Raw genomic sequence first — 12618 nt, 5'->3', positions numbered from 1 at the left:
TCAACATCAATCCAAGTATCTCTAGCCTACATACAGATATCTGCCAGAAAAACATGTCTCGTACAACAAATTTAATACTGCAGGGTTAGCCATATTCTTACGCAATTCTAAAGCAATTGCTTGAAGAGATTTGGCCATGTTACAGGGGAAAAAAAGACAGGCAGAGAAAAATACCCAACAAATAAGCCTTGTCAAAGCATACAATCTACGCAGCAGATTTTTACTTCAAAAGCATTTTAATGATTCCTTACACATGTAGAGATGTTCAATTTAAAAGAAATTGATACAAATTCAGTTTACTTATACTGTATAATTTCAGGAATTGCACAGAAAAAGTCACAGCTTCTATTCTTCATAGGAACTATAATTATTCAAAACAAGTGAAAACAGATGAAGTGAACAAAAGTAGAGTTGGTGGTGTTCAGCCTGGAGAAGAAAAGGCTCCAGGCAAATCTTATTGTGGCCTTTCCATATATAAAGGGGGCTTACAAGAAAGATAGAGAAAGACTGTTTACCAAGACCTGCAGTGGCAGGACAAGGGGCAATGATTTTAAACTGAAAGAGGGTAGATTTAGATTGGACATAAAAAGGAAATTTTTTTACACTATGAGAGTGGTGAAACACTATAACAGGTTGCCCAGAGAATTTGTGAATGCCTCATCCCTGGAAACGTTCAAGGCTGAAAGGAGCTTTGAGCAACCTGGTCTAGTGAAGGATGTCCTAGCCCCATAGCAAGGGGGTTGGAACTAGATCTTTAAAAGGTCCCTTCCAACCCAAACCATTCTGTGATTCTGTGAAGAGGGCCTTAGAACAGCTCCTACTTGAATGCATCTATACATAAATGAGGAACAGAAGGGGAAGTTGTTACTCATACAGGTGTGCAAGCTGGCATTAGTTACAAGTCTTGACAAGGTTTAAGTTTTGCTATCAGTTATTCAGCTGGTAAAGGTAGCAGAATCAACTTCCATACACCATTTGCTTTAATACCCTATAGCCTCCTGATGAAACATCAGCCCTACCAATGCTAACAGCATTTGAAGTAAACAAACACAATCCCAGTGTGCAGCTGCAGACTGTCTTATGTTTCCAAACTCACTTGTTAAGCAGATAAACATAACAGCACAGGGATCAGCGCAGCTGAGCTACCCCAGCAGGGAGTGACTATTGCACCTACTGAAGCCCTCTCAGTTGGTGTACAGGTGGTGAAGGAAGCCAGTTCAAGTTTGTCTCCACATGTGCACCTGTACTATGACTCAGTGACCTCACTCAGACTGATAAAGTAGCTCTCCCCTTCTCATTTGGCCCCTTAGATAAAAAAATACTTTACATTTTATGTATTTATATATTCACACATTTACAGCCACAAGCCAGTTTATTACCTAGAAAGAAGTACCCCCAAACCAGAGAATTCAACCTGGGAAATACCAGCTCTAAGAAAAAAAAAATTTCAAGTACAATTCCCTGCTCCTTGGTACAACCAGCAAGCAAACACGAACAGGAAAGGAATACAGGGGATATTTCCTACCAATATGGCACTAAGTCCAAAACTCCAATTCTGCAACTCACTCAAGGGTACCCTTTTTTCAAGATATTAAACTGTAAAAAGAGGCAGAAGGTAGGTGGCCAAAAGCAATCTAAGGTTTGAGAACACATTTTAAAGTGAGATAATCAATCCACACTAAGGGATTGATCACCCATGATCATTTTTCTCCTCAGTGAAAACAGAGGCATAGAAGAGCACAGTGCAGATTGCAGAAAACTGAAATTAGCTATAAATCTACAGAATCAAGGATCAGACAACCACACTGCTACTGACTGGCCAATCAACAGAAGAGGAGATTTAGTCATTGGTTTGAAAAGAAAGACCCAGTCTTTAGTTGTCACTTAAAGTCCTTGGAATTTTTCCACTACCCTGTGAAAGCTAGCTCCCATCCTTGTTTCAGCTTCCTCCTCTCTCCTGCCTCAACTAACTTAAATAACCAGTCAACAGTGCTCCACAACTTAAGCTGTATTATTAATACTAATTAACAAAAGCAACTGAAGTGCAAGGAGTGATCAAAATAAACCACTGAACAAAATGAGAGTGAAATAACCGGAGCAAAGGGAAACAGCATGAACAGGTGAGAAGTGCGACTACCAGCATTTCAGAACCCAGCAAGACCAACAAGTATCAAAGAAACACTGTCCTCCAGTGTTGACATTTTAACATCTCATTCAGTGTGGGATTACAGAGTTTCAAACTAATTTTCCAATACCTGCTTTCCCCTTCCAGAATTATGAGCTCTGCAATTAGAATGAAGAGTGCAGGTTTTCACTTTCTTTTAGTGTGTGCAACTACACGCCTCGGTGAGCACTTCATGTCACTACAGTGTCTACAACAGCCTCCAGAAAGCCTGAACTATGAGTGCTTTATGAAACAGAACAAATTTATTTTCATATACTAGTATATGGGACCTTGGTGCAACACAATGATTTTTTTATGTTATCTTCATCAAGTTACATCAACCTTAAAGAAGATAGCAAGACAAAAAGTGTGAGAAAAGAGTAAGTAGCAATGACCGTTTATACATAAGGTTGTCTCAAATTTAGAAACTAAAATTTGAGAGGTCTATGGACTGCACAGGTTGCTTTTCAGTTTCTCCTTAATTTACAGTTTTACTGTATAAAGCCTAGATTTCATGGAAAAAGACATGTAAGGGAATCTGTGTCTGATTCTCCAAAAGGTATGCATTTTACCTTCTCAATGATCTCATAGCATTCCTCCAGCTTCTGAGTTCTGTCTTTCAGAACCGTACTGCTTTCATTGTAGACATTCAACCACTCTTTGTAGGAGTTTTCTGACAGGTCTGCATAAGCAATGCACAAAGTCCTCAGACCTATAAAACAGAAGACAGCCATTACACACAATAAAATTACACTGAGCAGCAGCCAATCATTATGCCCTAATCAGTGCTAAATTCTAACTGTCTCACTGGAACCAACAGGAGCTTTTAATGCAGTTTGTTAAACTCTGGGTTCCAGACAGAATCTCCCTGAACATTTTTAAAGCATTTGAATTTTCACAAATGCAAGGCATGAGCCTGGCTCATTTACATTATCAGTGGTGCAAATCAAGAGTGAGCCTCAGAGGCACAAGCTTCTCCCCAGTTTTCAGTAATGCAGTCTAGCCATACTGGAGCAACACAAGTGTCATCTTTAATCTTTTTAGTTTAAGTATGAAAGCAAGCTTGGTTTTCATGCATTTTAAAAAAGATCAAATTAAACAAAGAACTGGCTATATATTATGATTGGAGATACAACTCAGCCAAATAGACTGCACAGCTCACATTTCCTTTTAGCAAGACTGTTTTCTCCTTCAGTGTATGCACATAACTCACATTAATAATGAGAGCTAGACACACACAAAACAGTAGAGAATAGGGTCCATGAGGCAGGAAAATCATTTTATTATACCACTGACAAAAACTAACATACAGAAGTAACAATTTTTTTTCTGGCATGAGTCAAGCAGAAAGGAGTATGTGCCATAAGACACAGAGGTTTAATTACTGGGAATGTGCTAGTCTGCAAAAAATATTTTCCTTTAAAAAAGCTGAATAAATAACGGGTTTAGATTTAGGAAGAAAACCACTGGTTCACGGTTTTAGTATAACACAAATATTTAATGCTACTGCAGAAGAGGGAACAAAGCCAAGTACTTCCCTGTGAACAGAGGTTTTACATCAGTCACAAACACCTTAGAGACTATTTCAGATCAGACATCTTTGATGTGTTGGTCCTCCAGGCTTCTCAGCACATTCAGGTTATCACTCTGCCTCATAAAACCAGGAACTTCGTCACCCAACTTTTACACTGGTAAAAACAGCTCTAACTCCAATGTAACAGAGGTATTCTGACCTTTCACCTCATCATGGACACAAATCCCCATCTTTTTCTTCTAAATTCCACTTGCCTACCAAAATCACATGGAAGCAGAAGTAGGGTACAAGCTACCTTAGGCTTAAAATTATCCTAGACTTGTTAATTTGCTGATTACATAGCACTTCTAACCTCATCTTCATAACCATCTTATTTGGCTCTGCAAAGCTTAGACAATGCAGAACATACTGCAAACTTGATAAACCGAATTCTCATAACATGCTGTTTCTCTTACCTTCTGTTGCGAAGTACTCAAGATGGCACAGTGTTTGCTCCATATACTGGGAATCTTTTGAAAGCCTCTCAAAAATTACATTATCCTATTAAAACCAAAATCATTACAACAGTGTAAGTCTACATATGAAGTTTCCATTTGTGTGTTTACAAGCTTAACTGAATAAACCTGAGTGGACTTGCTAACATCAGAACCCAAGACTACATTTAGAAGTAATGCATTTGGGTTTTAGAGACTCTGGTTTGAGTAAATGATCTGGGTTGTGCCCAGTGGCAGAGATACTGCATCCACTTTAAATAATGGGGATAGAAAAACATACTGCCCTCCTCTCCTCTTTCCATAAAGTGGTCCTCATTACTGGGCAATACAGAACACTCCTTGCTGAATTACTAAGTGGAGACATTGATTTTTGAGACAAGTGCCTCATCATAATCAGTACACATGGTGTTCTCATACAGAAGAGCTTCTTGCTATCCTTTCTAGAAAAGATTCACACTGATGTTAAAAAATACAAGGCAGAAACACTGAACAGATTCTACCACAAAACTCTCTGAGATAGCCTTCCTCCTGCAGCAACTTTATCACTAAAACAAAGGGCAATTGAAAAGGCACAAATAACAGTTACAATCAAAATGCAGTACCACCACCTGCATATCTAGAGTCTCTGGATTTTATTCTGCAACTACCAGAACAAGTTGTTACACACACGTAAAATACACAAGCCCTACTTTTGCTCAAATACATACTCTTAAACTAAGTAAACAGGCCTACACCTAACATTGATTAGAGACAGGCATACAAAACAAGTAATTTATGATTAAGTGACAGGACAGGAGAGGACTACGAGGATACAGAAGAGTTCATGTAGAATAATTGAGGCAAGTGGTGGATGCAGCAAAACATATAAGAGAAAACACCAGATTACACTAATTACTACAACCCCTTTGCTCTGTTAGACAACTAAGCCTGCTCATACAGAAGACAGCATGAAAATTTAGACTACAAACTCTCCTGTTTTCCATCCCTTCCGGTGCCGCACGTCAAGAAACTGCAAATACAGGCACAGTATGAGAAGTGACTGAAGACAAACCATTACAGATCTGGGCAGTTCTACACATAACCCTTTGAAATACTACATGCTGACAGTGGGCTTAATTCACTCCTGCCACAGCAGCATGAAGCCAGCACATCTTTGCCAGATCAGGAGAGTTAAACTGAAGCACCAGAGCAGTGCTATGTCAGGACAACTTCAAGTAAACCACAGCCTTACACAAGTCAAAAGTAGTTCTCCCTGTTGCAAAAAGCCACCTCCATAGTTTTCTATTGAAATTAGAAACACCCTCTGGCCATAGTCAATGGTAGTTTTGCAGCCTTTGTTACTTTCATAAGTTATTGCTCTTGTCAGTGAAGACAGAAGCACAACATGGTGCAAGTCATGATGACAGATAACAGCAGGTGCAGAGATGCAACAGAGCCAGATCAAAAGCCAACCACTTGAGAACAGATTTTAGTATTACAGATTCAGACAACATCATTTAGTCTAGCTCCTGAACTGCTGCTGCACAGCTGGGTGAAATCCTGCCTGTAAGTAAAGGGTACTGCTCCCATTAGTTTCAGGATTGCAACGGGGTAGTAGAAAACCTAGCGATCTTCCTGTCTGCAAAAAGAGACAGAAAAAGAATGACAGATCTCTTAAATCACTTGGCCCTAAACAGCAAGCCAACAGGTATTGTGTACAAGACATGCAATGCCAGCATCAGTCACAGCTGTTGAAACAATAAGTGGTAGTGTTAGTTCTCCATTAGGTAGCATAATTACTTACAGCCCCCTTGCAGTAGAGACGTAGCTGTCCTGCTGGAGTTCGAACAATCACTGACATTCTCTTCCTGTTGCTATTGAAAGAAAAATATTTCCTTCCGTTAGTCATAGTGATGAAGAGTAAGTCCTGTTCTGGCCAGTGAGTTTTCTCAGATGTGTTCAATACATCTGACATCAGGTGAGATGTAACAGTAGTAACTTAATACCCCACAATACTTGCCAGCGAACAGAAATACTGAAGTGCCCATTTCCAGCTTCAGCGCTATGGCTCTCCTTGGTGAGCACTCAGCCAGAACACAGACTTGAACCCAAAGGTGAGAATTTGGAAAAGAGCGAGATGGCACAGAAATCCTCTTGAAAGAAGTCACACTTATTCTGTTCTTCCCTGTTCCTCAAGCAAAATAGTTGTGGGGACTCAGGCTAGAAATTAAGGTTGAATGTGTATTTATTCTATTCATAACAGATATCGAAAAAACCACCATCGAAAAAGGCAGTTATTTAACTTCCTAAGTCAAAAGAATGCAGAAGCGTCATAAAAAGGATTCATGGAATAGACCAGCTCTTGGCCTTCCTATAGATTTTTATATTCATCTAATCCCAACCATATAGGTCTGATTATGTCAGACCCTGACAGGGCTACATATCAAGCTAGTAAAATTCAGGATATATTTTTAACATAAAGTTAAACAGTAGCATACTGTACACAGATGTTTAACCAAGTGTCCTGGGTTAAGCACAGACTGCTTAAACTTAACTATTAATTTTTTTTCCCCTCTTCTTCATAAATAGCTAGCAAGAGGCTGTGTTCTGGATTTATGCTCAGGAGAAGAGCTGATAAGAAGAATGATTTTTCTGCTGCCAAGGTCGGCAGACAAGCAAAGAGACACAGTCCAGCTGCTAGCCTGGGATTTGCTCTGAGATTAAGATTGAGAACCAGAGTGACCAATGGTATTCCACAACATGCACATCACACCCAGTATATAGGTAAGAACTCCCGGAAGAGCATTCTCTTTCGCCTTCGCTTCACTTTCGGTGCTCTCTTCTGGTTCCGCATCGCTCTCCCAAGGCCTTCCCCCCCCCGCCCCCCACCACACATTCCGGTCAGTCTGGGATGCTCGAATCGTTATCTCTGTTCCATGAGTTTCAGGACCCTCCCTCTCCAGGGGGATCGGTAGCTGGGGCCAGGTGGTTGTTTTCCCCCCACTCCGGTCAGCTCTTGGTCCAGGATGCTGGGAATGTTATCTCCATTCCATGAGTGCCTCCGGGAGCGGTGCACCCCCCATCTGGGGGAATCATGAGTGTAATTCTGGGATCGTTAGCCAGCAACAGGCTGAGCCTTTGGTCATTGAGTGGGGGGGGGGGCGGCAGTATCACTGTGTATCACACATTCTCTCCCTTCTCCGAGATAGTTGGCCGGGAGCAGGCTGGGCCTTTGGTCATTGGGTAGGGAGGGCAGTGTCACTGTGTATCACTCATTTGTATATAGTATTATTTTCAATATTATTGTAGTTTACTTTTGTAGTTGAGTTATTAAATTGTCCTTATCTCAACCCACGAGTCCTCTTTCCCATTTACCCCCTTAATTCTCTCCCCTATCATTGGGTGGGGGCAGGAACTGTGTGAGCAGGTGTGTGTGGCTTGGTGCCGAGCCAAGGGCTATCCCATCACACAAAGGAAGGTAAGCAGGGATATTTTTTTTTTCCAAGATCAATTTCAGCATTTCACTTATCGCTCCTTTAAAAGAGCCACTGGAAAAACTGCAGCTTCTAAGAGGCAGAAGCAAGCAAATGAACTCTCATCAAGAGAACCCTAAGAACATGTGGTTTCATATTCAGAAGAAATAATCTGTAACTATAACTCTTTTCCTTAGCAAAAGAAAAAGTTGGAAGCATCCTCCTTCCTTTTTTCCTTCTTGCCAATATGTACAAACAGATCAGAGTGCAAAGCAATCTTCCTCCTCTTCCTCTGAAGTTGCTCTGGGAGATCTAACACCTTTTCAAGGCTCAAGAGCCATGTGTGAGAAAGTAAGCTTTTGGCATATATCAGACAAAACAATCCTTTCTGAGACTTTCTAAAGAAAGCTTGTAAGGACAGCAATTAGCTGTGCCCAGAATTTCTGCAGCAAGCTCATGACACTAGGAAACTTCCTTGTGCTTTTTGAAATCTAATTAGAGGAACTCCCTCACTAATCAAGTGGGAAGTTGCTACACACAGAGAAGAGCCAAGACTGCTTTCTTTTTCTGCTGCATGCAGGCTACAGTACTCTTATCTACAGACACCAGAGTACTGGTCAACTTGTCAGAAACTGTAAGAGACTCTTCCAGCACCTTTTTAGATATTCCCCAAGTAGCTTAAGTAGCTACATTCTGAAAAGGAGCAAGTAGTCAAGAGTAATCGCCAAAGCAAGTCAGAACACAAAAAAAGCTGCCTATCCAAATCTTCCCTGACTTCAGTTTTACACACTCCTCTAGAGCAGAACCAGCCAACTCAAAGCAGGCAGAGAACCAGACTTCAAGGCTTTAAGCCACAGTAATAGTAGAAAAAAACAGCAAAAAAGCCTGCTCACTAGCACACCATCCAAACTGACAAAACTTAGACTGACAAAGAGAAAGCACCTTTTATCATCATCTCCAGTGATTTAAGGGCCTGATTTATCACACAAAGCGTCTTGCTACCTGAGCAGTGCCCATCCTCACTATCCTGAAAAGTCAGGAGTGCTTGCAAGGTTTAGTTTTTCACAGCTGGACGGGTTCTTCAAAAGGGACACCAAAAAGCCCTCCAGTTATAGATTCCACCTACTCAAAACCAACTAATTTACAGAAGCACTATAGAAGTGCAATCTCAAAGCACGTTCTTGAAGTAGACAAGTGACACATCAGGAAAACACTGAGGCACAGAACTGACACTTTCAGGACAGCAATTTCTCAATAAGCCAGAGCTAGAATAGCAGTGGAGAGCTTCATGCTTACATGCCAACAGCCACTGGTTTGTAAGAAGCTTGGTATTAGTCCCATATTGGAAACGAGGAGAAGGGGGGCAGGATGAAATTATGGAAGTTCAGCTTTTCTATTACATCAGCTGAATCTTTTTATTCACAATAAAATCTTTACAAATGTGGTTTTCTTGTTACTATGCATTTAGTACATTAGAGAAAAAAAACTTACCTGGAAAACTCCAGTACATTAAGAATTTCAAAGGTTTTTTCTTTTCCCAGCTACAAAAGAAAGCATATACTATCATAAGGATAAATTGCAGTATATTCTTACCCATGTTAACATGCAAGTTGTTTAAACACCTTTGTTCAGGCATCCCAGGGCAAATAAAGTGTGGTAATAGCTCCCTCTCCTGGTAAAAGCTATGTAGAGCCCTATTTAATGAAGGCATTCTAATCTTAATTGAATATGTAATATTGTGGCACCCTCCATTTACTATCTTTACACCACTTCAAGGAACTAATATCTTACTCTAGAAGGATAAGCATGGTCTGAAATTCAAGCTGCACAGTTGATGACTTAAGACATAAGAGATACTACAGCTGGGAGCATTATTCCAAGTTAAAATAAACATGCCATCCAGATGTACTATTACAATAACTTTTGTCTGAACTACCTTAATATTTCATTCACTTGAATTTAAAAGCGCATTAGATTACATATTTTGTGGCAAAAAAATGTTTAACTGAGGAGTAATTTCTGTTATCACCAACTGCTCACTGGGTTTGAGCATGAGGAACCTTAGAGGAAAGGATTTTGAAATGCCTTGTCTTTGCCATTCCTGTTGTATAACGGATAGTAGAAGCAGTGGCAGTTACTGGAGTCTCAGAACTCCAGTAGTATTTGTAGCAAGTGGTTAAAGCAAGGGCTGTAGCAAAACCTAATCGCAGTACAGAGTTATGTCCTATGAGGCACACAGCAATTCAGGAATATCCCCAAGGCCAAAAGCCATCTCCAACCTGTGTTCCATGTACTGCCACAGAGGCAGGCAATGGAGACAGGAACCTCTGGGAGTGACAGCTTTTATTGCTGACTGTAGACTGACCTTGCTCCCAGCTTAGCATGTATGAGGAATACAAAACCAAGTCAGGCGGGCCTCAGTCTTCCTGAAGAAACAAGAGCCTAGATAGCTCTAGACAACACTGCTCATGCTAAACTCTCCCCCTTAAACTAAGCAGCAGTTTTCTGAGTAGTTGTAAAAAGTTTGTGACAACTCCTGGAAGAATACATTTTAAATGCTAAGCTTGGCAGTATACCAGGAAACTTGAAAGTTAATGTACCTGGGAGGAAGGACAAAAACTCACTATTATTCTTAATAATCACCCTACTATCTATTCCAAAGTTCTCACCTTAGTTGCACCTGTGTAAATCTGGAGCCACTTTAGCTTGGACTGCAACTTAAGTTAGAACATGGCCCCATGAGTTCAAAACTGCCTGTGTCAATTCTAATCTGTTAACTATGTACCCCTGCATACAGAGCTTGTTAAGCAGATAGATCTTGTGTAGAAGGTCTTATTCAGAAGAACAATACCATTTTAATACAATAAACATTTAGAAGTACAGTAACTGTTGAACATCATAGAAAAATCTCCCAAACACATTAATTTCCTTTTGATGTGAGTGTGCTCATCTGTGCTTCTCAGGCAAAGGAAATATTCTTCAGGCACAACTGCTGTCATTTCCCATATAAGCCTGTGACATCCTATTGCCCATGCCACACAGGAGGGCAGAGGACTTTGCCTCTAAAAACAGATTAAGACAGCTTTTCCCAGTCTGCAAAAGCCTTTTACAGGACCTTTAGGATGCTACAGGCAAAGGCCTCCCAAGAGCCACACAGGAGACATTTATGCTGCCCATGAACTTTGCAGTCTATGCCATGCACATCTACGACTTACCGCATCAATGATAACCGAATGTGGAGTTCGTCCTGTGAAGACATAACCAAGTTTTTTTGCTCCTTTCACTAATGCTCCTTCATCTGCCAAGAAAAGTTTAAATTTAATCTGGTATGTAGAAAAGGCCTGCAAAGCCCACACTTCAATATGCCGCACTGCTCGGAAAGACAGAAGCCCCCCTTCCCCATGTACTCCAACATCTGTAGGGCTGCTAGAGTAGCTCTGCACACACTTCCATAAGAACATTCACATTTGAGTCCTACAAAGGCCACGTAATATCATCTACACAAACTTCATACTCAATCTGTATAAAACAACCTGTAACACTACTGAAGCCCTAAATTCTACTGTTGTGGAGGAGTCATACTTCTCTACATGAAAGAAGAGAAATACCTGTTCTGAAAGCAAGACCGAAGCTGTGTTATTCTTAATTCCTACAACACACATTTAATACATTTCCAGCTGTAAAGGCACTAAGTTCAGATGCTATAGAAATAAGTACAGAATTGTCTTCTGGAGACTGAACTGGGTAGTGTCATTAAGAGCTCAAACCAAAGCCAACACCTTTACCTTTAGTGTATAGTTATACAGCCTCACTAAAGAGAAAATGGCATTAAGCACAAGCACTATACAAGCTAATTTAGTGCCTAGCTCAAGGAACCACAATAGCTCCACAGCTCCCTTGGTCTCTTCACAGTTCATCAACACCGACTAGAGCTGCCTTACGTGGGCTGTTCACCTGACTCTTCATACACTCTATTAAGAAATGCTGCTGCTTTATCACTAAATGTATCACCATAACTCTGGAAAACATCCTTAGAAATTGAGATAAATTTGATGGAGAGCAGGGCCATACTGTTCCACATTTTGGGCCCTACCTCTCTTTCAGTACCACTGCGCTTGCCTGAAAGAAGAAATGGGTGAAGAGTAGGCCCAAATATGGCCAAGACTTTGCTCTTTGTTGTATTGTCATGTATCAGCATCTTCTATCTGCATAAAGCAACACAAGAAGCTACTAGATCAAGACAGTTTGCACTCATGCCAAATAGAGCAAGTAACTGTCTATGCAGAAACAAATCAGCACTTCCACAGGTCATAAAATAAGCCACTGAAAATTTTACTTTTGCTTTTCATGCCTGCAGACAGAGGCCAGAGTAGATGGTCTCATGAGAGCAGAAGGGATAAGCCTAGCCTAGCTCTACAGAAACACCATGGACTTGGCAGTTTTGTATGAGGCATTCAAAAGCAGTGTGCACTAGTGACAGAAGATGCCAGATCTACTGCTAGCACCTTGGAGGACATCTTGCTTTTAAAATCAATGACCTTTTCAGAAATTTCTAGACTCTCCTTTTCTCCCTCTCCATCTACTTCTACTCACTCACTCCTTCCTTCCCCAAAAAGACAGCAACAACCAACCTGGAGAAGAGGCCTGGTAGATTATTTTATTTCCTTGTCTCTCAGGAACGACAGTATGACACACGGCCAGCAGAGTGAGGAACTCCTGTATGTGCACAGCTGTGGGCTAGGCAAGACATCAAGAGAGTCAGGTTTAGTATTACATACATACCGAGGGGCAGCTGTTCACCAACCCAAGACGACCTCTTTGGTACCACATACAAAAAAAAATCATATTCTCTAAATAGAGTAGTTGTCTTGGTCTCAGATACAGCAGAGTTCAGGGCCAGCATTAATGAACCTAGAGTGCTAACGATAAAGACCTCACTTAAGTTGCAGAGAGCTGGGAAGCCAGACTATTCCC

The 12618-nt window shown here is 40.8% G+C and overlaps 1 protein-coding gene across 1 annotated transcript in view; it reads right to left on the bottom strand.

The window, feature by feature from the left end:
* Positions 1-12618, bottom strand: part of ATP8A2 (ATPase, aminophospholipid transporter, class I, type 8A, member 2) — a gene marked incomplete at its 3' end in the record, with an annotated part of 199975 nt that overhangs the window by 145360 nt on the left and 41997 nt on the right. The window contains exons 16-21 of the mRNA XM_010083758.1: positions 12276-12381; positions 10860-10942; positions 9136-9185; positions 5976-6045; positions 4154-4238; positions 2737-2876 (exon numbers count right to left, since the gene is read on the bottom strand). Of these exons, the coding sequence (XP_010082060.1) occupies positions 2737-2876; positions 4154-4238; positions 5976-6045; positions 9136-9185; positions 10860-10942; positions 12276-12381 (534 nt within the window). The remainder of the gene's footprint in view (positions 1-2736; positions 2877-4153; positions 4239-5975; positions 6046-9135; positions 9186-10859; positions 10943-12275; positions 12382-12618) is intronic.

The sequence above is a fragment of the Pterocles gutturalis genome, unplaced genomic scaffold, assembly GCF_000699245.1.
Source record: "Pterocles gutturalis isolate BGI_N339 unplaced genomic scaffold, ASM69924v1 scaffold5920, whole genome shotgun sequence".
Taxonomy (NCBI): Eukaryota; Metazoa; Chordata; class Aves; order Pterocliformes; family Pteroclidae; genus Pterocles; species Pterocles gutturalis.
The sequence above is the reverse complement of the archived record's forward strand: the minus strand, read 5'-3'. Positions and strand labels throughout refer to the sequence as shown.